At 66.8% G+C, this 20,773-nt stretch overlaps 3 protein-coding genes across 4 annotated transcripts; all 3 read right to left on the reverse strand.

Annotated features, from left to right (window-relative positions):
• On the reverse strand, nt 1–1,861 carry FUT7 (fucosyltransferase 7). Its single transcript, XM_042913496.1, has 2 exons — nt 1,769–1,861; nt 1–1,669 (listed from the first exon to the last, which is right to left on the reverse strand). Exons 1-2 carry the CDS (start codon nt 1,772–1,774, stop codon nt 653–655), a joined length of 1,023 nt encoding a protein of 340 aa, XP_042769430.1. The 5' UTR covers nt 1,775–1,861; the 3' UTR covers nt 1–652.
• A 5,641-nt stretch (nt 1,862–7,502) lies between these two features.
• NPDC1 (neural proliferation, differentiation and control 1) lies at nt 7,503–13,458 on the reverse strand. Its single transcript, XM_042913803.1, has 9 exons — nt 13,155–13,458; nt 10,281–10,427; nt 9,024–9,158; nt 8,757–8,930; nt 8,605–8,671; nt 8,444–8,528; nt 8,279–8,358; nt 7,958–8,054; nt 7,503–7,864 (listed from the first exon to the last, which is right to left on the reverse strand). The coding sequence occupies exons 1-9, from the start codon at nt 13,264–13,266 to the stop codon at nt 7,796–7,798; spliced, it is 966 nt and encodes a 321-aa protein (XP_042769737.1). The 5' UTR covers nt 13,267–13,458; the 3' UTR covers nt 7,503–7,795.
• A 1,804-nt stretch (nt 13,459–15,262) lies between these two features.
• On the reverse strand, nt 15,263–20,382 carry ENTPD2 (ectonucleoside triphosphate diphosphohydrolase 2). Of its 2 annotated transcripts, XM_042912977.1 has the most exons (9): nt 20,233–20,382; nt 18,848–18,965; nt 18,177–18,327; nt 17,835–17,994; nt 17,527–17,754; nt 16,831–17,085; nt 16,629–16,748; nt 15,713–15,847; nt 15,263–15,637 (listed from the first exon to the last, which is right to left on the reverse strand). In XM_042912977.1, the coding sequence occupies exons 1-9, from the start codon at nt 20,347–20,349 to the stop codon at nt 15,434–15,436; spliced, it is 1,488 nt and encodes a 495-aa protein (XP_042768911.1). In that variant the 5' UTR covers nt 20,350–20,382; the 3' UTR covers nt 15,263–15,433. The 2 variants fall into 2 exon arrangements, with proteins under 2 accessions (XP_042768911.1, XP_042768912.1); XM_042912978.1 differs by lacking the exon at nt 17,527–17,754.
• Between the last annotated feature and the right edge of the window lie 391 nt (nt 20,383–20,773).

Raw genomic sequence — 20,773 nt, forward strand, 5'->3', positions numbered from 1 at the left:
TGCCATTCTCGTTCTCCCTTTACTGGCAGCTGCCCTCCCTAGAGTGGGCCGCGGGTGGGAGAGGCCAGCGAGCTCTTGGTGTGCTTGTGTGGTGTCCCCAGGCCTGGCACAGGTCTGCACACCGGGGCTCCGGGACCATGGAGGGCAAGGGTGATGTGCCCGCACGACCCGGGCCAGTGGTCGTTACAGAGGAGGTCGGGGGGCACGGTCTTTCCCCCCACAGACTGCAGGAGGGCATGCCCCCCAGGCCCAGCGCCCTGCCTCTGCCCTTCTCCCCCCCCCCCCCCCGCCGCCGTGTCTGGCACAGCCTCGATTCGCCCGGCATGTCACCAAGGTGGGGAGGGAGGTCCTCAGAGGTCGTGGGAGCCTGTGTCTGTGATCAACTAGCAACACGCACCCCCACTAACTCCCTGCTCTCAAGCTTCACCGCCAAACGCTCGCCCCAGTGCTCACCAGCCTCCTCCAGGCAGCCTGCCCACATCGGCCCCCTCCTCCCACACCCCTGCTTTCTAGCCTCTGACCCCAGCCTCCACGTTAACCTGACGGCTGCGCATCAGGGCCGGATGCCCGGTGGTTTGATTTCAACATCCAGCCTTCCACCCACACCGCCAGCGCCCAGCCGCCCCCCTCCGCCTCCTCCTGCGGCCAGGGCTCAGGCCTGGAACCAGCCCTTGAGGTCCCGGTAGACCCGGTCTCGCGGCAGGCGGGGGTAGTGGGTGCAGATGGCACAGAAGCGCTCCCGCCAGTCCCCAAACAGCCGCACGCGGAGCCGGTCCCGCCAGGCGAAGTAGCGTCGATAGCGGCTCTGGTTCATGCCCACCAGGAACGAGGCCAGCTCTCGGACCGTGCCGAAGTCGTCCACGTGCACGAAGGCGTCGGCGGGAGCGAAGGCCTCGTAGGTGGCCCTCGGGGGCCCCAGCACCACGGGGACGGTGCCGGCGGCCAGAGCGTTGCGCCAGAACTTCTCGGTGATGTAGTCTCGGTGCTGCGAGTTCTCGAAAGCCAGGTAGAAGAGGTACGGGGCCACGGTGGGCAGCAGGCAGCTGGCACAGAGCGGCCGCCCGCTGGCGCGGCCGAACACGTCCACCCGCAGGTGGGGCGCCAGCTGCCGGTACAGCTGCACGCGCCGCTGCCGCTCCTGGAGGTTGCTGACCACCCAGGCTGCCGTCCCGCTCTTGGGCGGCAGCGGCGGGGCGGGCCCCGCGTGAGGCTCCAGCCGGCCGTAGGGCACGAAGATGTCCGAGTCCCGCCGGTAGCTAAGCACCCAATTGAAGATGCCGCCCAGGCGCCCGAGGCCGCGGGTGTGGCTGGGCGACTCCATGGAGGCCCACACCCAGGGCTGCCCCCGCGGCCGCTTGGCCAGGGGCAGGCGGGCCCGCCGGCTCTGCAGCTCGCGGTGGTGAAACACCACGACGTCCGCGCTGGCCAGCAGGCTGCGGTTGGTGCTCAGGCGGCAGCGGGCCACCCCGTACCGGACGCAGGTGTCGCCGGACAGCTCTGGGGGCTGGTCGGCGAAGGGCCAGTGCCAGACGAGGACGGTGAGCGTGGGCGGCGCCGCGGGGACCCTCGCGGGGGCCCACCCGAGTTGCCACAGGAGCCACAGGGTGGAGAGCAGGGCGGCTCCGGCCAGCGTCCCCAGACGCCCGACGCCTCTGAGTGGGGCCACATCCTACACGGGACACGCGGGGGGGAGAGCGGCTGTCTTCCCGGCGCGCCCCACGGGCCCCTTCCTCCCGGCCCAGGTCTCCCCGGGGGACCACGCACTCACCAGCATGGCTCATCCACAGCGCCCGGTTGCAGCCACCCGAGGATCTCAAATCACAGCAGCCGCTAGGCAGAGGCGCCCTGAAATCACAGCTGCGCCCCCGCGCCCAGCCCCACCTGGAAGCGATCTCCTTTCATCTGCCCAAGATGAGAGAAACCAGGGTATCTTCCTGCTCCCGCTCCGCCCCGGCCCCCGCCCTGGGGGTGACCTTTGGCAACAGCCACCATCCTGGTTTGCCCGCCCGCCCGCCCGCCCGCCAGCTCGCCGGCTTTCTCCTCTGAGCCTCTGGCTGTGGGGGAGGGGGGCTGGGTGGTTCTAGGAGGGGCGCCATCCAGAGCCCACACCAGGCCCCGCTCCCCTGCTGAAGGGGCCTGGGGCCAGCAGGGGAGGGGCCGTCCTGGGCCGATGGGGGGGGGGCCCCCTTCCCAGAAGAGCGCCCCGCTGGCAAGGACCCAGTCACTGCCCACCACCCAGGCCCGGAAAGCAGGGCGCACTTCCCTGGGAGGCCCCTCCTGCGGTAGCATCACCCACTTCCCCTGCCCAACGCCCGCCCGCTCTGCCACTCCCAGACCCCCACAAAGACCTGCTGTGCTCAGCGCCCTGCCAGGAGCCTGAGCCTTCGGCCACAGCTTCTCACGGCACTGCCCCGCCCCTCCTCACCCCTGCCGCCTCTAGCTCGCCTGCCTCGCCACAGAACCCAGGTTCCCAGGGAGGGGGACTGCCCCGGGGTCCCGGGAGCGTCCACACCAGGCCACAGCACGTGCCCTTTCCATCCACACCAGGCCACAGCACGTGCCTAGAAAGGGCAGGCGCCAGCCTGGGCCTGGCCCCGGGGTGGGCTGCAGGGCCACGTGCCTTCTTTCCTCACCCAGGGACACATGTCCACCGAAGTCCCAGGGTCCTGGCCAGCCTGGAGTATGGGCAGGGGCCTGCCCTTGGGGGCTCCAGGCCTCTTCCTCCGGGCCCCACAGCCCAGGATGGGGGTGGGGACAGGGAGGGGGCTTTCCAGGGTGGAAAGGGAAGGAGTCGCTGTGTCCCTGACGCTGGCAGGTAGGGGGCCGGCTCCTGCTCCAGGAAAAGGAAGGCAGAAGTCCAGAGGCCTTCTCCACCCCCACCGCTGCCCTCCGGCCAGCTCTGGGGGCCCAGGCCTGGAGGTCAAGTTCCTTCCCCTTCTTCTCCAGTTCCTCTGAGCGGGAGACACGGCAAACCAGCAAGGTCGGCCTCCCCTGAGCTCTGGCCCCCTCCCCACGCTCAGCTCAGCCAGCGCCCATCTGCCTCCTTCACCCTGGCTGGACCCTCACGTGGTCCCCGACGTGGCAGGGCAAGGACTGGCCCTCGTGCTCAGCTTCTGGAGGCCTCAGGCCGGTCCCGCTCTTGAACCTGCGGGATGGCTGTTGTGGAAGGAAGGGCAAACAGGAACTATTGGCTGGGTCTGCTGCCCCACCCCATTCTGGGGACCTTGCAGAGCCCGCTGTCCCCATCCTTTCTCACTTTGTGGCACCTGAAGCTGCTGGCCTCTCCCAGCCCCCGCCCCCCAGTGAGGACCAGACTGCTGTCAGGGTGGAGCCGGGAGCTGGCGTGAGATCCACGGAGGAGACAGACGCCGGTGCAGGAGAGGGGGCAGTGTGGCATCTGTGGGGCTCCCCTGCCGCTGCATAACCTCCGAGCTGCAGTGGGGCTTTGCGCAACGTGGAAGGAGGGGAGGGAGGCTATGGGGTCTGGCGGCAACCATCTGGCAGCCTGTGGTGTGGGTGCCGCAGCCAGGCCTGACTCCCTGCCGGTGATCACCAGGGCCTGCCCGGAGTCCCCCCCCCCCCCCCCCCCGCCGACGTTTAGGGGGATGCCCCGGGTGGCGCTGAGCCTTTGGCCCCACCCTGGCGTCTCTTCACTGACAGGGGCACCACAGAGCAGCCACACCCCGGCCTCAGCCCACCTCTCCTCGAGGCAGGCACCCAGCAGGCGGGCAGGGGGACAGGTGGGCAGGGGCCGATCCCACGGCAGCCAGCTAGGACCTGGCTTCTGGCTGCTGGCACCCGTGCCCTTCCTGTTTGCGCGGCCAGGCTGGCCAAGGCGCTCACCACAGGCCTCACCCACACCCACAGCCCGCTGCCTTTCTGGGTGGATTGAGAGGACCCTCCCTGCCCTCCGCCGCAGGTCCACTGCTCCCCAGTCACACACCTGCCAGCTCGGGTTGGCGGCCCCCTGTCATGAAAACCTGCTGGCTGGGAAATGGGGCCCTGAGGTTTGGCCTAGAAACAGGTCAGAATGAGACGCTCTCAGGGGAAAGTCAAGAAGGCGAGAAAACGTGAGTCAAAGGGAAAGCGGGGGCCTCATCCTGCCGCCTCACCCCAGGCCCTGCGACTCTCTGGGACGCAGGCGGGCACCCAACTCCGTCTCTGCAGCCCGTGAGCATCTTGGGAGCAGGAGCGGACTGTGGCTCCCCCAGCTGAGCCCTCGGGGCTGCTTCGGGGCCGGCCTCCTCGTGGGCACCCACTGAAGGAACCACAGATGGGGGTGGGGGGCCCTGCCCCAGACGGAGGGCGGGCCACTGGCCACCTCCCCCTTGCAGACAGCGGCCAGGCAGCAGCACCTAGGGCGGCGGAGGGCTGGACCAGCGTTAGCTCCGGCCTGGGGGGCTGCCTCAGGGAAGGGGGGCCACAGCCTAGCTGCCTGCCGGCCAAGGGTTATCCTGAGCAGGGCAGAGTCCATGCCTGTGCCCAGAAGGCCCCCTGGTGGCCGTGCTCCAAAGCCACCTGCTCCCGCAGGGGAGGGAGCAAGGGCAGCACACCCTTCATTGTCAAAGGCAAGATGATGCCGGGGGTTCAGGGAAGCCTTTGGAAGGTGGGTGCAGAGACTGGCGGGTAGCCAAGGAGCCCCCAGGCTGGGGGTGCAGCACGAGGGCTGGGCCGGGAGCCAGTTGCCGCGGGAGACAACTCTGGTCTCGAGCTGCAGAGGCCACGTGGGCCAGCCACAGGGCACACAGGTCCAGGCCAGCAGCACAGCGCCTCCTCTCCTACCCCTTCCCTTCCCGCCCAGGCCGGGAGCACGTTCACTTCCTCATCCAAGACCAGCGCCAGATGCCCATGCACCGAGTTTGCCTCGTCCCTTTCTGTTCCGCACGAAACCCGGGGTGGGGGTGCAGCTGGGGGACTGGGATCCGGAACCAGCCCAGCCAGCCACCCAGGGGGACAGGGAAGTGTGTCTGAACTGCAGGAGGAAGGCGTCACCTCCTGGAGTCTGCACGTAGAGAGTGCCCACTTCACAGGGTCTTGGCTAAGGGACCACCCCACGTTCTGTGCCAAATGTGGTCTTACATTCTTGCAGGGTAAGGGTCTGGCGGGGGCGGGGGTATCTCCCAACAGATGGGTGTCACCTTGGAGTCTCTGCTGGGCTGTGAGAATGTCACCTTTCGTCACCTATGCTCAAGGAGAATGTCAAGCTGGGGAAGGCTGGTAAAGAGCTAAAGCAGGAGGGCTCTGCACGGGGTCAGGCCAGAGGGCAGAGACGGGATCAGCCTCTTGTGCCAAGAAGGGGCCCTGGGACGGCAACAGGAACAGTGGCGGGGGTACGAGGCTACAGGTGGTACGGAGGGAGGTAATGGGCCCCTCGCCCAGGATTGGGGCCTCCAAAGTCCCTGTGGAGACAGAGCTTTCCTGGGCCCTGAGCCCCCACCCCAGGGCAGCTCACTGTATCCTGGGCCTGTGGGGAAAAAGAGTGGCTGGAGTCTAGGCAAAAGCAGGGACTGGCCCTGCCTGAGGCCAATGGAAGGCCTGAACCAGGTAGGGAGCGGGCTGCTGAGCTGCTTCGGGCCTATGCCAAGGGAGACCCAACCGCCTGGAGGACCCCAGCCCCTGCCCTTGCTTCCCTGGCCCAGACATACCGGTTCCTGTCTCATTGCAGCTACCCAGGAAGGGGGACCCTCCTGTCTGAGGCCCTGGGGAGCAGGCAGCAAGGACGCTGGGGACAGAAGCTAGGAAAGCCCTGGTGGCCACTCCTGCCCAGGTCAGGCCACAGGAAGCGGGAAAGGCAAGGGTCCTGACACCGGGCCTGACCCCAGAGCTCAAGGGGAACCTCCTGGCCCTCAGTATGTAGGAGCCAGCCAGCAATGCAGACCGCCTGGGCCTTCCTGAGAGAGGCTGGGACCCTCCACACCTTTCCCTCCGTGGCTATCTCCCCTGAAGGCACAGAGTAAGCAACAGTGGACATGCGATCGTCACCCTGCCCTCACCCACACAGGTTCCCAGCTCCCTGCACCTGCCTCCTTCCATCTCCCACACCAGTGCACAGAAGGAAAACTGAGGCTCCCAGCTGCGGGCCAGCCCAAGGCCACGGCCCAGGAGCCAGGGTGGGGAGAAAGGACTTCCCAGCCTTGTGGGCACTAGCCCCAGAGACAGACGTTTTTAGGACAGGCTGTGTGCTCCAAGCAGGGGCAACCTCATTTCCCCCAGCCCAGCCCACCGGTCTCTCCTCAGGAACCTGGCTGTCTTCCTCTCTCAGGGTCGCCCCTGAAGTTCAGAATTCTCAGGGTGCCTGGGTGGCTCAACTTGACTTTGACTCAGGTCAGGACCTCACGGTTCGTGAGTTGGGCCCCACGTTTGGCTTTGAGCTGACAGCACGGAGCCTGCTGGGGATTCTCTCTCTCCCTCTCTGCCCTTCCTCTGCTCTCTCTCTCTCTCAAAATACACCAGTAGGGGCGCCTGGGTGGCGCAGTCGGTTAAGCGTCCGACCTCAGCCAGGTCACGATCTCGCGGTCCGTGAGTTCGAGCCCTGCGTCAGGCTCTGGGCTGATGGCTCGGAGCCTGGAGCCTGTTTCCGATTCTGTGTCTCCCTCTCTCTCTGCCCCTCCCCCGTTCATGCTCTGTCTCTCTCTGTCCCAAAAATAAATAAAAAACGTTGAAAAAAAAATACACCAGTAAACATTAAAAAAGAAATTCAGATTTCTCTCTTGAACCCAACCCCCACCTCAGTGGGGCAGACGGGCCCAATCCCTGCACCCCGTCTGCGTCTGCAGTAGGCCCTCCTGTTCCCTGAAACCCCTCCACACCTCTGATGACACAGCGCGGTCCCCCTCACCCCCGCTCTGAACCTCCACCTGAAGGTCACTCTTCCCCTCCCCCGGCATCCTTGCTCCCGGGTGGGTGGCTGGTGTGGGCCAAGACCCAGTTCCTGACACTCAGGGCCCCGGCCACCTCTCCCCCCCTCACCTGCTCCACCCTGGTCTGCGTGCAGCCCGCAGCCCTCAGGTCCCTCTGCCTGCCGTGCCCACGTGCTGCAGGGGCCCAGGTGTCTCTGTGGTCCCTGTAACAAACCCACACTCAGCGCCTGCTTCTTCCCCGCCTTCTGGCCCAGGTGGGCAACTGCAGAATGGCATTTGGGTGCCGACTGCCAGGTGTGCGTGGGCGCCCACTTCCCCCGCTCCCCTGCCCTTTTTAGCATGCACGGAATGGGCTCTTTTAGGGGGTGGTACCAACTCCAGACCCGCCTGGCCCCACATTTCACCCCTCCCTCCCCAACTTGAGAGAGAAGTTTCAGTAGGGGTGAGGCCCACAGGGGAAACTGGGTACGGGTGGTCCTCCGTGTTGGTGGAAAAATAAAGCCTCTCTTCCCCAGCAGGGGGCAGAGATGCCCCTCCCCCACCCTCAGAGCGTGGGAGGAGCCCCAGGTCCCCACTGCACCCCCATCCTCCGCAGCCCCAGATGGTGGGAGGGAGGCCGGTCTGCAGCACACGCCAAGATGGTGTGTTTGAAATGTATTTTAATGGTTTTGTCTCCAGGATGCCTCATCCGTGCCTGGTCTTTAGGGGGTTCGCCCCATCCCCTCACTGGCGGTTCCCACTCCAGAGGGCAGGTGCAAGGGGAACGTGGCCCCTGGCAGGACGGGGCTGAGTCTGCTCAATGAGGGGTTCGTGCCCTGGCCTAGCCACAAGCACGCCCACCTTCAACAGGATCTCTGTAGGGGGAAACTCCAAGCCCTGCCCCTCCCCACCCGTGGGCCGTGCGGTCCGGGAGCCGGTGGGCGGCAGCCTTCGGGTCACTGCGGCAGGGGCACGGCCAGCGACGATTGATCGAACAGCGGGTTCCGGACCTCCATTTCTCCTGTCTGTGAAGGCCAGTGTCAGGCTCGGGGTGCACGGGGGAGCGGCCCAGGAGGCAGTAAGTACCCCCCCCACACACTCCCGGCCCCAGCACTTACGGGGGCCAGGCCGGGGCATTCGTACACCGTGAAGTCGCCGTCTTCGTTCTCCTCGTCGGACGACAACGACTCCAGTTCCTTGGGCGGCTCTTTATGCCTGGGTGGGGGCGGGACGGCTCGGTCCTCCCACACCCTCCAGCGCTGCAAGGGGGGCTCGGAGCGTCTGGCCCCAGAGCCCAAGGGCAGGGGCAGCGGGCTGGGAGGGCGGGGGGGGGGGGGGGGGGGGGGCGGGGGGAGGAGGGTGGGCGAGCCGCAGCCGGCAGGGCCTGGCTGGGTAGGTTGGCCGGTATGGGGACGGGCGGACCGGGTGGGGCCTCTCACCGCTCCAGGCACCGCATCTGCTGCCTCTGGTGCTGGTAGTGGTACATCTCGGCGCTGTGCGCTAGCCTCTGGTCGCCCGGCTGTGCAGGGGGAGGGCAGGGAGGTCAGGCCGCGGCGGGGAGGGGCCGGGCCGGGGCGGTGGGGCGGCGGGGCGGGGCCACGCACCGAGATCCCGGGCGTCGCGGGGGAGCCCGGCGCCTGCGGGGCCGCGTAGTCGGCCTTCTGAGTCAGGCGGAGGTCTCGCTGCAGCCTGCGGGGAGTGGAGCCTGAGACCCGCGGGGTCGCCGCCCGCGGTCCCCAGTCCGCCCGGCCCGCCCCGCGCTCACCTGCACCAGCAGAGAGCGGCCACGGCGAGAGCGGCCGCGCCGGCTACCGAGCACGCCACGACGAGCACTGCGGGGAGGGGGCGCGGTGAGGACGGCCTTCAGGGCGGGACCCTGCGTCCGGCCCACCGAGACCTACAGACCCGCAGACCTACCGAGGGCGAGGCCGTCACCGCGCCCGCCCCGGGGCTCCAAGGGAGACATGTGCACCGGCCCAGACGACACAGGGGAGCCCAAGGATGTGTGGACCGTGGGTGCCGGGGCTCCCCGAGTGGAGGGGAGGCCCAGGTTGGGGCCCTGGCGACGCTCTGAGAGCCCCAGGGTGGCTGCTGCAGAGAGAAGGCAGGGTATGGTTAGAGCACAGGACCAGCCTGGGGGGTCAAAAGTGGTGGGGAGACGCAGGGGGACCGGCTGGGGCTCACCAGGCTCCAGGTGCTGCTGTGCGCCTTCAAGCTGGGGCTGGGCTGTGAGCCTGGAGTGCCGGGGCTCCTGCCGGGCCAGCTCCTGGGCCAGGAAGTCAATCTCGTCTTCCAGTCTCGGCCTGGGCAGGTTCTCCCCTGGGGGGGTGGGGGGAGGGGCCATCAGATGGAGAGGCTCCTAGCCCATCCCTGGCAACGGCCAGCTGCAGGCGGCCCTCCAGAGAAGGTGAGGCCGGTCCAGGAAGCAGACTCCAGGCCTAGGCCTCCTTCTCCCTCCAGGCTCCTCCCAGGGGCCGGTGGTGGCCAGAGGACCAGGTACCAGCTTGCCAGCCCCGGCCATCCTGAGCTGCCATGGTGACAGCCGAAGGCAGTCCACAGGAGCGGCAGCTTTCCCAGGAAAGTGGGGGTGGGGGCAAGGGAGCGGAGGAGTTAGGGGAATGTGCAGAGGCTAGGAGGAGAAGGGCAGGGTGCTCCTCGCCCTACCTGTTACCCATGCATCACTGCACCCCTTCTCTACCAAGACAGGCAGTGGCTCCTCAAGAAGAGCGGAGAGGCCCCATTCTGTCCCCGCCCCCACCACCAGGTCATCATCATCAGTAGGAACTGAGGGCAGCTCTCTGAGTTCTGAGTAGGGCTGGTGTCTCGGCTCCTCCTCCCCGTCCCTGCCGTGGGCTCCACAGCTCAGACAGAGGCTCCAGGCCGACACCCTGCACAGCATCGAAAGAGCAGGACGCCTGCCACCTTCCAGAAGCAAGCCTGTACATCTCATTCCCCTGCCTCCCCTACAGGCAGGAAGGTCCTCCTGCCCCACCAGACTTCAGCTCCCCCAGCATCCCTCTGTAATCCCCTCCACACCTGAAGTCACTCAGCATCTGGCTGGCTGTCCAGACATCCTGGGCTCAGATCGGTCGGTAAGCCACATGGATTGCACAGGGTGAGTGAGCCACGGAGAAAGAGGTCACCCTGGGCGAGGAGCCGGGGCAGCCCAGGGGGTAGGACTTGGGGAGCTCTAACCCCCTTCTCTCCTGGAGTCACCCCAGCATTTCACACCACACACCCTTTGTCCCGGTAGGGGCTAACTGCCCCAGGCCTCGGCACACCGCCAGGCTCTGGGCTGGTGCTATCTGGAAAGATCACCAGGCTACTCGGAGACGGAAGAGTCTCCGGAACCTGACAAAGCTCGAGGGACCTAAGAGCCGAGGCTGAGTGGCGAATGTGTCAGGACAGGGGAGGTGGGGAGGACATCCTTCTCTCCCATACCCACAGGCCGGCGCATCCTGGGTACACAGAGCCCTTCCTGGTCTTCCTGGAAGGGCTGAAGGCAGGGCCCACAGACGTGCGCGCCCGGGGGGCACCGTGCCCGCCTCTTCAGGGCGCAGTCCAGGCTCCCAGGACAGACAGCGGCATCTAGGAAGAAGGCAGAGCCAGGTCACCGCCCTGCTTGGCTCAGCCCCTGCACAGAGACAGTACTGCCCTGGCCACTCCTCCCCCACTGAGCTGACCCATTGGCCTGGCTCCGGCCATTGTTCTGGGCAGGCCCTTCCTCCCAACAGCCAGAAATCAGGACCAGGAAGACAAACAGTCCCAACATGTTACTGGAACTTCCCTGCCCCACCCACTCCCTAGAGTCCACTTGGGAGGCCTGAGCCAGCCCTGTAAGGAAGCCCTCCCTCACTGGCTGCAGAGCAACAGCGCTCCTGGCCAGGGCCGTGCAGCCCTCTGGGTCCTGCCTGCAGTTGTAACGTGCCCTGAACAAGCCCTGGACCTTCCATCCAGACTGGGAGCCCCGGAAGGTGGGGCCCAGGTCCGTCTCTGACAGGCACAGCGTAGGATGCTGGCCGCCTGCCTCTCCCACCACGTCGGGACTGCCCTGCAAGTCCCAGCATGCCGTCCCCCAGCCCCAGAGCAGAGCCGGAAGATAGCCCAGAACAAGGGAAGACAGCCCTTCCTCCAGCGTCTGACCTCTGGCCTGTCACCAGAGCACAGAGAAGCTGCTGGGTTGGGGAGCTCTAGAATAGGGTCAGCAAATCTGACTTGCTTGAAATACGGAAGCCAGGCCAGGGTCGCTCTTGCAGCCACGCTGCCAGGGACCGGGGAGTCCCTGGGACTTTGGGTCCGAACCGTGGTGTCCTGTATACGCAGCTAGTAGGCCTCCATGCCCGTTTCCCTTCTCAGATGCAGGAGAGTTGCCTCAAAACGAGGGAATCTCCCAAGGCCTGGGACGCTGGCCCCAGGTATGAGCAGCAGAGCCAGAGGACCCCGGAAGATACCCAGCGGGCCCATCAATTCTGGTTGGGGAGGCTGGGATGGGGCATCTCTGGAGGACTAGGACTACTCCTCTCTACCTAGCCCCCCCCCCCCCCCACACACACACATACACATATACTGCAGAAGGACCATTAGAGCCCAAGGTATGTGAGGGATCAGGGACTCCCCGGCCCTGTCCTTCTCCAGACCTTGGCTGGCCTGACTTGGTTTCCTTGGTAACCTGATACTCCCAGCCTCCTGTCTGTAGGCAGGAAGTCCCAGCAGTCCTTGCGGCAAGCAGGCAGACTCCCATCCCGGGGACCCCATCCTGCACTACCTCCGGTCAGCAGGCACCGGTATCAGAAAGCCGGCCTGGGGCGTGGGCTAGTTAAACGTTAAGCCTGTGTCAGCCCATCAGTCTGGACCCCACCCACCAGCTGGGTGCCCAGGAAGCCAGGCAGTCCCTGCTCCTGGTGCTGAGGACCCAGAGTGCACTAGGCCAGGGGTAGAGGCCCAAGGCGCACAGCTGGTGCCAGGGTCTGGGTTGCAGAGACCTCCCTCCACTCCCAGTCCTCCAGCCTAGAAAGACATGGCTGCTGCCTTGCTAATCCTGGAAAAGTCCTCCCCGCCTCGGGTGCAGGACGAGGCCCCAGGGACAGTCCCCAGTCCCGCCTCGGGCGCAGGATGAGGTCCCAGGAACAGCGGCAGCTGGAGACTGGCTGGCACCACATCCCACATCTGTGAGAGCATAAGGCTGATCAGCAGCCGGGACAGCAACTGCCCACCCCAGGGGCTCAGCACAGAGGCTGCGTTTCCTCCGGAGGCCCCACCCTTCATGCTCTAGGGTCAGCTTCTCAGCAGGCAGCCTTCACGATCCCTGGCCAGCCATGCCCCAGCCCCCTGTCCAGGGGTGCTATGCCCAAGAGGCCTCTGGAGGCCTCCCACAGAACCACACGGCCCAGGTTGGCACCCCAGCTGTACCACCTACCAGTCACTTAACTTCTTTGTACCTGTTTTCTCACCTGTAAAATGGGCTAAGAATAGCACCTCTCCTGTGCTGCTGCCAGGAGAAGTGAATGAATGTGTGAGCACAGTCTCCCAGTTCAGCCCTGGAGTGGGGGGTGCATTTTGGATCCTGGGTTCCCGCAGACCTTCGGACCTGGAGCCTCACTGCCCATCTCCCAGGACGCTGGGCTCCTCAGGCTCTGCGGAGCATACCTTGGGGGGGTGCCCTTCAGCCTCTAGCGCATAAGGGGGCCCTCCAGGGCAGGAGGTGAGGGAGGAAGCTCCAGACTGGTAGCCCTCCTGCCCCACTGAGGCCAGAACAAGCCCCTGAGCCTGGGACAACTCAGACTCCCTCACCGCAGCAAGGTAAGGTTCGTCCCCACCGGCCACCCGACGCAGGGGGACAGGCAGTCCCCAGGACGGACACCAGCAGCAAGGCCGGCAGGCACCCGGAGCCAGGCCCGGACACGCGGAGGCCAAGAAGCGCACACACGCAGACGCGCACAGGGCAGACTCCCAGCGGCGGGCCCACCCGGAGAGAACCCTCCTCGGACACAGACACACACAGACACACAGACACACAGACACACACACACACACACACACACACACACACACACACACACACAGAACAAGCCCACGGATCCAGAGACAAAGGCCAGACGCGCGTGAACTTCGGGTTCGCCGCCAGGAACCCAGGAGAAGCGCCATCCGGGGGAGCCCTTCGGCGGCCCCTAGGGCGCCGCGCCCTCCGGGCCCAGCCTGTTTACCCATCCCGGGCGAGGCGGGGCCTGCGGCCGGGCGAGGGCGGCGGCGCCGCGCAGGCGAGCGCTCCCCGGCCCCCGGGTGCCCCCGCGGCCTGCGCTGGACGCGCTGGCTCACCCGGGCGGCCGGCGGAGGCACCGCGCAGGGCCGCGCCGAGGACGAGGCCGGAGAGCAGCAGCCGCAGCAGCCGCAGGTGTCGCGGGGAGGGCGGAGGGACCGGCGTCGCCATCCTTCAGCGCCGCCGCCGGGGCAGCATGGCACCGCGCGGCCCGGGGCTCGGCGCGGGCTGCGGGCGCCGCGTCCGGGAGGCGGAGGAGCCGGAGCAGGAGGAGGGAGCGGAGGCGGAGACGGAGGAGGAAAGGAGGCGGAAAAGAGGCGGCGGCGGCGGCGCTGACGCTGCGGCAAAGGATCCGGGATCCAGGCGCGGCGGCGGGAGGCGCTCGGGGAGTGCGCCTGCGCGCTCCACCTGCGGGGGCGGGCCGGCGCCTCCAGGTTGCGCCCCCTCCCCCTTCCTCTAGTTCCGATTCCACCTCCTCGCTCGGGGCCTCGGGGCGCCCCGACTTCTGTGGCCTCTGCAGCCGGGGGCCTTCTCTGTCCTCCACAAACCCGGCTAGGCCTGGGGTGGGCTTCCGCGGGACACACTTCCCTCGGGTCCCCTCTCTGTCGTCAATTCCCACCCAACCTCCGCCCCGCTGGAGCGGGGCACCTGCCTTCGGCCCGGAGGCGCGAGCCCCAGGAACACAGGGACACCAGGCGCACACGGGTGGACAGGTGCGTCCGCACCTGGGCCCTCAGGGACACACGGCCCTCGGTGTGCAGCGGACACTCGCAGAACCAGGCGGGTGCTGGTGACCGCTCGGGGGAATGGGGCGGCTGCTCTCAGTGAGGCCGCCAGGGGGCAAGAGCGACCTGGAGCGGCTGGGAGCTGTCCACGGTCCCTAGGTGACAGCACTTAGCTCCCCGAGGCCTCACGGCAGCACGCACCTATGGATGCACACCCTTACAGCGCACCGGTTGCCTCCAGAGAGCACAGCCACCCCTGCCACCTGGAAACCTCCCTCCGGCTCACCTTGCCGAGAGAACAGGGGTGAGCCTCCACACCCGATGCGTCTTCTCAGCCCTTTGTGTCACAATCCCAAAGGTAGGGCTGGCTGCCCTCGGGCTCGTGAAATGGCTCAAAACCCCAGAGCAAGCGCTGCCCTCAGGGCAATGACCAGACAGAAATGGTGTCTGCACTCACTTTCTAGAAAGGTCGGGGGCAGGGAGACACAGGCAAGACCATGCCTTCCCATGCTGGGGAAAAATTAAAAAATTAAATTAACAAACAGTGCAACAGTGCTTGGGGGAGGAGGTTGCAGGAGAGGCAGGTGGGGGCACCTGGTGCTTCTTGGGGGTGCGGAAGACCACACCCAGGCAGGAAGGGAGCCGCGTCCCAGTGTGGTGGCCCCTGGGCCTTACAGCCCAGCCTCTTCACGGGATTCGTCTCTCTGAGCAATGGGCCCCGCGGCCCTCCTGGTCCTGATCGCAACAGCCCCCAGCACCGCTTCCTGCCGAGGGTCTGTCCACCGCCCCCCTCACTCTTCCAGCACTGACTGCAGCCAGACAGCTGCCTTGCCCACTATTTCCACCACCTCCACGCTGCCCGCCCTCACCCCTACCCCCAGCCCAATTCCAGGCCAGGGCCCAGCTCCAATCTTGCTTGGGTCACTGATGCAGATCTGGAGGTACCGCAGGGGCACTGCTGGCCGGAGAAGACTCAGGGGACACGGGGTCTGTGTTGGCTCGGCCACCCCACAGCTACTCCAGGCCACACACTGGGAGCAGGGGACCAGGGAACCAGGGTTCCCTCGCCGCTCCAGTCCGGGCCCAGAGAAGAAGGAAGGAGAAGGAGCCCGGGGCCACCCTGGGGACCAGCAGCGGGCCTTCCTGGCCAACATAGCTGTGGGGAGGGAGGGAGGGAGGGCAGGCAGCAGCAAGGAGGCCCCACCCTAGGAACATTCCGCGGCTCTAGGAAGAAGCTTTTATTACAAAATTGTCACAAGGAAGCACTGCGTTCCCGGCCTGTGGGCTCTGACCGCCCGGATGCAGACCCAGACTCCCGAGGGCGGGGTGGGGGTCCCTAGACACCCAGTCCTGAAGTCACCAGCCCAGGGCGGGGGGGGGGGGGGGGGTGTCTGAATCCCCCACCCCCAGGAAGTGGGGGGGGGGGCGTGGGGGCGCGGGGAGGAGCAGGAGACCTTGGAGGCTGGAGAAGGCTGCAGCAGGCAGGCAGCGGCCGGAGGTGGCTCCCTTCGCCCACCCCGGTCCCCCGTGGGCCCGGCCCCCAGTCTCTACCGGAGCAGCGTTGTGGGCGGAGGCGTCACGGGTGGGACGGGGAACCGGGACCCGGCCCGCCGCTAGATGGCGCTCGACGCCCCGGCCGAGCGCGCCTGGCGCAGCAGCAGGACCACGGCGGCCAGAAGCATGGCGGCGAAAAGCAGGAGAAGCGCGACCCAGGACCTGAAGTCTGTGCCCTTGCGCAGCTCCGGCGGCTCGGCGGGGATCAGGTTGGTCAGGTTGAGCATGTAGCCGAGCGCCCAGCCGACCGCGGTGTCCCCGGCCTGCGGGCGAGGGGCACGGCCTCAGCCTCCGCGCGGCCCGTGGGTTCCCCCACCCCCACCCCCGCCAGCTCCTACCCTGCTCTGGAAGGTCACCCCTCCGAAGGCGCGCTCGTCGAAGCCGTAGCCGCGGCTCAGCAGCTGCTGCACGAACATGGCCCCCGCGCAGTAGTCGGGCAGGCGGGCCCGCTGCCCTGGAGCCTTAGCCTGCAGCTGGGACGCGCGGGGGAGACTGTCGGGCCGGCCGCCACCTGGAGGTCCCGGCCCACGAGGAGCGCTGGCCGGCGGCGTGCCGCACCCCTCCCCCCAACACACACCCACGGGCAGTGAAGGGCCAGAGGGGCCACCTCCCCCCCCCCCCCCCACCCAGGGCAGGACTGTGCCCTCCAGGAAGGACATTGTGACTTGTGGATGGATGGCAGTGGACACCCCTGCCTTGGAGGTGGGCCCCCGGGGGCACAGCAGGGATGACCACCCAGGGCGCAGCAGGCTGGCAGCGACCTTAGCCCGTGGTCAGGGCAACAGGAGAAGCTCCAGGCCCTCCGCATGGACCTTGGGCTGGCCTTTTGTCCCCCGCTTCCCCGCCCCCCCTAAGTCTGCCTGCGACTAGACCCAGAGAAGACAGGACGGGGCCTCGGTCACCACCAGAGCCCACAGACACTGTGTTTCTCCCGGGGTCTGGCAGACACCTGACACTCCACCTGAGCAAGCACTTCCGTCTTCCTTTACTTGGTACCAGCGTCTAACCGGTGGCAGACCCCAGAAGCCTGGGTGTTGTCTTCAAAGTCTGGCTCCCCCACCCCTAAACTCCGCCGGTCCTTCCTGCTGCAACCAGTCCCCACCCCATTTCCCTCTGTGCGCCCTGCTGCCACGGGGCCTTTGCTATGCGCTCTGTCCTCCAGATCTCGGTTCTAGGGTCAGGCCTCAGGGAGGCATGATGCCAGCTGACCGGGGCCTCCTGTGCAACCCTGGAGAAGGCGGGAGTAGGCCTCACCTGACTCCATGTCTGGTTGCAGACGGCGACTACGGCTGTCTCCAGCTGCTGCAGGGTTGCCACAGGAAGCCCCATCACAGACCTTAGGAAGTCCACGGTGTAGAAGAAAGCAGAGAAGGCCTGCAAGGGGGGTACGGTCTCCCCATGAGCAGGCCCCGCATGCTACAGGGCACCCGCCCCCACTCCCACCCCCTGGACTCACCATGAAGTTCCCAGCCACTGGGGGCTGGAAGATGCCATTAAAGGAACATCGGGAGAAGTGGCAGGAGGAGAAATTGAAGAGTCCTAAGATGAGGCCACGGCAGAGGGCAGGGTCGCTGCTCCCTGCCAGGCTGACCCGGGTGCTGCTGTTGAAGGTCTGGGGCCGCTGGGCCGCGGTACATGGAGACTCATACACGTCCTGAAGCAGCACTTGGGTAGAATAGCCCCTCGGCCAGCAAGGGTGGAAGCCGTGGGTCTAGGGGAATGTAGGGCTGTGACAGGCATCACTCTTCCTCCAAAGTCCGCCCACTACCCCTTGCCCAGGGCCTTTGGAAAGCCTCCCCAGAGGGCCTGCCTGTTGACTCTCTCGTAAGTCCCACTTGGGCAACATCACTTTCTGCACTCAGGAGCAATCTATGGTTTCCCCTTATCTGCTGGACAAAATCCAGGCCTTTGGAGACCTGGCCCTGGCCCCCCTTTCCCCCAGTCAGGTACTCGCCAGACCACTTGGCCTTTGCCCAGGAAGGATCCCTCCGCATCTATCCTGCCAGCTGATTACAACCCAGCTTTGGTTCCTGTTGCCAGAGGAGCCCTCCTCGGTCCAGGCTCTGCTCTGAACCCTCAGCTCCCATCTCTTCTCACCCCCCTCCCTCCAGGAGGGCACAGTGGTGCAGGCGGGCCAGGGGTGGTGGGGCACCTGGAGTGCACCAGCCAGCAGCCTCCGGAGGACCTGGTCACGGCCATAGCAGAGGAAGCTGTGGGTGTAGACGCAGTAGTCCTGGCCATAGAGCCGCAGCCGGACCTCATTGGCTGGATCCTCGGCTGGGCTGGCCGTCTCGAAGGTGATCTGTGTGGAGGCGCCCCCCAGGTCCATGGCCCCCAGCGTCCCCTTCCTTGGCCGGAACCACCGGCCCACCCAGCCATACTGTGGGGAGCGGAGGGTGGGGGTCAGCTGGTGGGTGGGTGCCACGCCCCCTGGCTCACTGGGCTGACCATCAGGCCCACCTTGATGAAGTTCTCCAGCAGGTAGTTGGCCGTCACCCAACCGAACACCCCCTCGTCCTGGCCCGAGAGGATGTGGGCGCCACGGAAATCGAAGGGATACCGGGTCAGTGTCCGGGTCACAGCCGCGAGCACGTTGGCCGAGGCCTCGGGACTGGTCAGGCTGTAACACAGGGAGGACTCTGAGGGCCATCCTCCCCAGGGAGCCAAGATCCTGCTGCTGGGGAGCGCCGCGTGTGGCCGGTCGGCCGCGTGGGTCCCCGCTCAGGGCCGCTGCTGAGGGCGTGTGGGGCCCACCCTATGCTGAGGCTCTGTGGAGACCGGGAAGGTCAAGGGCACACTCACTTGAGCAGGCGCATGCCTGCTGTGGCTCCCAGGTAGAGGGGCGTGTGCACATGGCTCTCCTTGGGCACCTCCTGAAGCGCCTGGTCCAGGCATTCAACGAGACTCTGGCCAGCCCTGGAAGGGTCGTCTGCGTAGCTGGAGATGCCCCCTCCTGGAGGGGGACAGGGAGATCGGCCCAAGCCTGACAGCCAGCCCCTGGAAGAGCCATGGGCCAGGAGGGCTGGGGACCTTGGGCTCCCAAGCCCGGTGGCAGCTTGGACACACCTTCCCGGTTTAAGCCCTCAGAGACAAAAGGGCCTACCTGCCTTTGGGCCACCCAGAGTCTCTGAGGCTGCTGCCCGCCCATGGGTGTGGGCCCAGGTGCCAGGATAAAGCACTAGGCATTGTCAATCTGGCCTAGCCTCCCGAGGGGCCTGCCTGGTGTGCCAGTCTTGGGCCAGGCAAAGCCCAAACCTCCCAGGCACTGCCTGAGGCTTACTTTCTAGAATGAACTGCCTGTAGCCTCTCCCAGGCCCAGGGTCCCAGCCTCTTTCGGAGGTTCCTGCAGCTCCTTCCCGGAGCAGGCCCCAGTGGCATCGAGCCGAGGCGCCTGACTTCAGAGGCTAAGGCCAGAGAGGGCGCCTGAGGTCCTACAGTGAGTGGAGTGGGTGTCCAGGCGCAGGGGGCCTTACCGCGTACGTTACAGGAGCTGTGCTGGCCCACGATGCCTGTGTCATTCTCCTTGTCTGCAGGCCACTTGTAGATGAACACGGACGTGTGCGAGGAGCCGGCGTCCAGGACAATGCCGTACTGGGAATGGGGGTGAGGGTGGGGACCTGAGGCCACGCCCCTTGGCTCCCCGGGCCTCCCCCACCCCCACCCTGTGGCAAGGTTGGAACCTCCAGAGTGAAGTACTGGGGTTCAGGCGGCAGGGACCGCCACAGAGACACGGCTTGGTAGGGGAGAGAATGGGGGCAGGGGTAGACAGCCAGGAGCCTTTTCTCCTCTGACTGCAGGAACTTTCCCGGCAAGGGCAAGCTGAAGGGTTGTGTCAGTGTCAGAAAAGTCCCGGGACCACCCTCGGAAACGCCCTAGGGACATGAGGTCCCCAGGTTGCAGTAGAGAAACCCAGTTGCAGGAACACCAGCACCCAGGCTTTCTCCACGTCTGTGTCCCTACCTCTCTGACCTCAGCCCAGCCTCAGGATGTGGAAGCATGCCTGAAGACACCCCCTCCCTGAGCCTCAAGGCCAGCACCTCTGAGCTGGGTCCTGCAGAGCTGAGAGGGGCCACGTGGGCCTTCCTTGCAGTTCCAAGGGCCAGGCTCCCAGCACTGAGAGCCCCACTGGAGCCCGTGCCCTCTTGAGCAGGGGAAAGGGGCCTCTCCAGGCCTCTTCCCCAACCCGGGAACAGCAGCATCAGCAGGCTAACCGCCCCCCAGCCTCAGCACCCCCCAAGCTGTGGCCCTTGGCTACAGAGCGCCCACTCCTGCGACCTCCCATCCTGGGCTGCTGGGGCTTGGAGCACCCACATACCCCCAGCAAAGCTCTCTTCCTACCAGTCCGATGAAGGGTCAAGGGAGCCGGCAGGACTGCAGGAGCCTGGCGGGAGCAGATCTGGCCTAGCCCACCCCAACGCCTCTAGGACCAGCCGGGCCTGTCCTCCCACCGGGCGCCCCTCAAGGGCAGACCCCGCACTGTCAGGGCCACCAGGTGGGTGGGGAGGGGTCCCTAGGCTCTGACGCCCGCCGCACCCCATCTGACTGAACCTTGAGGGTATGCATCCCTGGGGCGCAGCACAGGGCTGGGGGCGGCGGGTCCAGCCGCAGCCTGGGGCGTCCTGGGGCTGCATCTGGGGAGCGGAGAGACAGCTTCTCGGCCGCGTCCCTGACAGGCTACGCGACGGGCACCGCGAGCGGGGAGTTCCCGGGACTCCACCCCCCGCCCGGCCAGGAGCGCAGCGCAGCCCGGGTGGGGGTCCTCGGCTGCCGCGGGAGCGCAGCCTGGCCCTGCTCGGGTCCAAGCCTCCCAGCCGGGGCCCGCAACTCCGCGGACTGCGCCGGATGCCCGAGCGTGCACCTTGAGGGCGGGCAGCTCCCAGATGTCTCGAGTGGGGACGCACAGCAGTAGGAGCCCGGCGAGGCCCGCCGCGGCCAGCAGCAACGGCGGCAGCAGCGACAGCACCTTCCCAGCCATGGGCGGGCGCGCGGGCGCACCAGGCGTCGTCGAAGGGGCGGCAGGGAGCTGGAGGCCGGGGACCCGGGGCCCGGGGGTAGGCGCCCAGGGCGGGGCGCGGACAGAGGCCACTGCTGGCCACGCCCACTGGCGGACCAGGACCGCCCACTGACTGGCCGCCCCGCCCGCCGCCCGCCCGCCCCGCGAGCGCAGGTGGGAGAAGTGTCGGCTGAATCACCCGCGCCGCCCCTCCCAGCGCCCCCGGTCGCGGCTATCGAGCACCTCCTGCTTCCTGTCCGCCCAGTTCCGACACTCGTCCCCTCTGCCGCGTCCCCCTGACCCCTCGTGCTGGCTACCAGGGTCGGCCTGTGGGCACTGGGGGATTCCCCCCACCTCCCCTGGGCAGGACCTAAGAGAACCCCCAGCCCTCTCCAGGAGAGTCTAG

This window comes from Panthera leo, chromosome D4 (genome assembly GCF_018350215.1).
Source record: "Panthera leo isolate Ple1 chromosome D4, P.leo_Ple1_pat1.1, whole genome shotgun sequence".
In the NCBI taxonomy this organism is placed as follows: Eukaryota; Metazoa; Chordata; class Mammalia; order Carnivora; family Felidae; genus Panthera; species Panthera leo.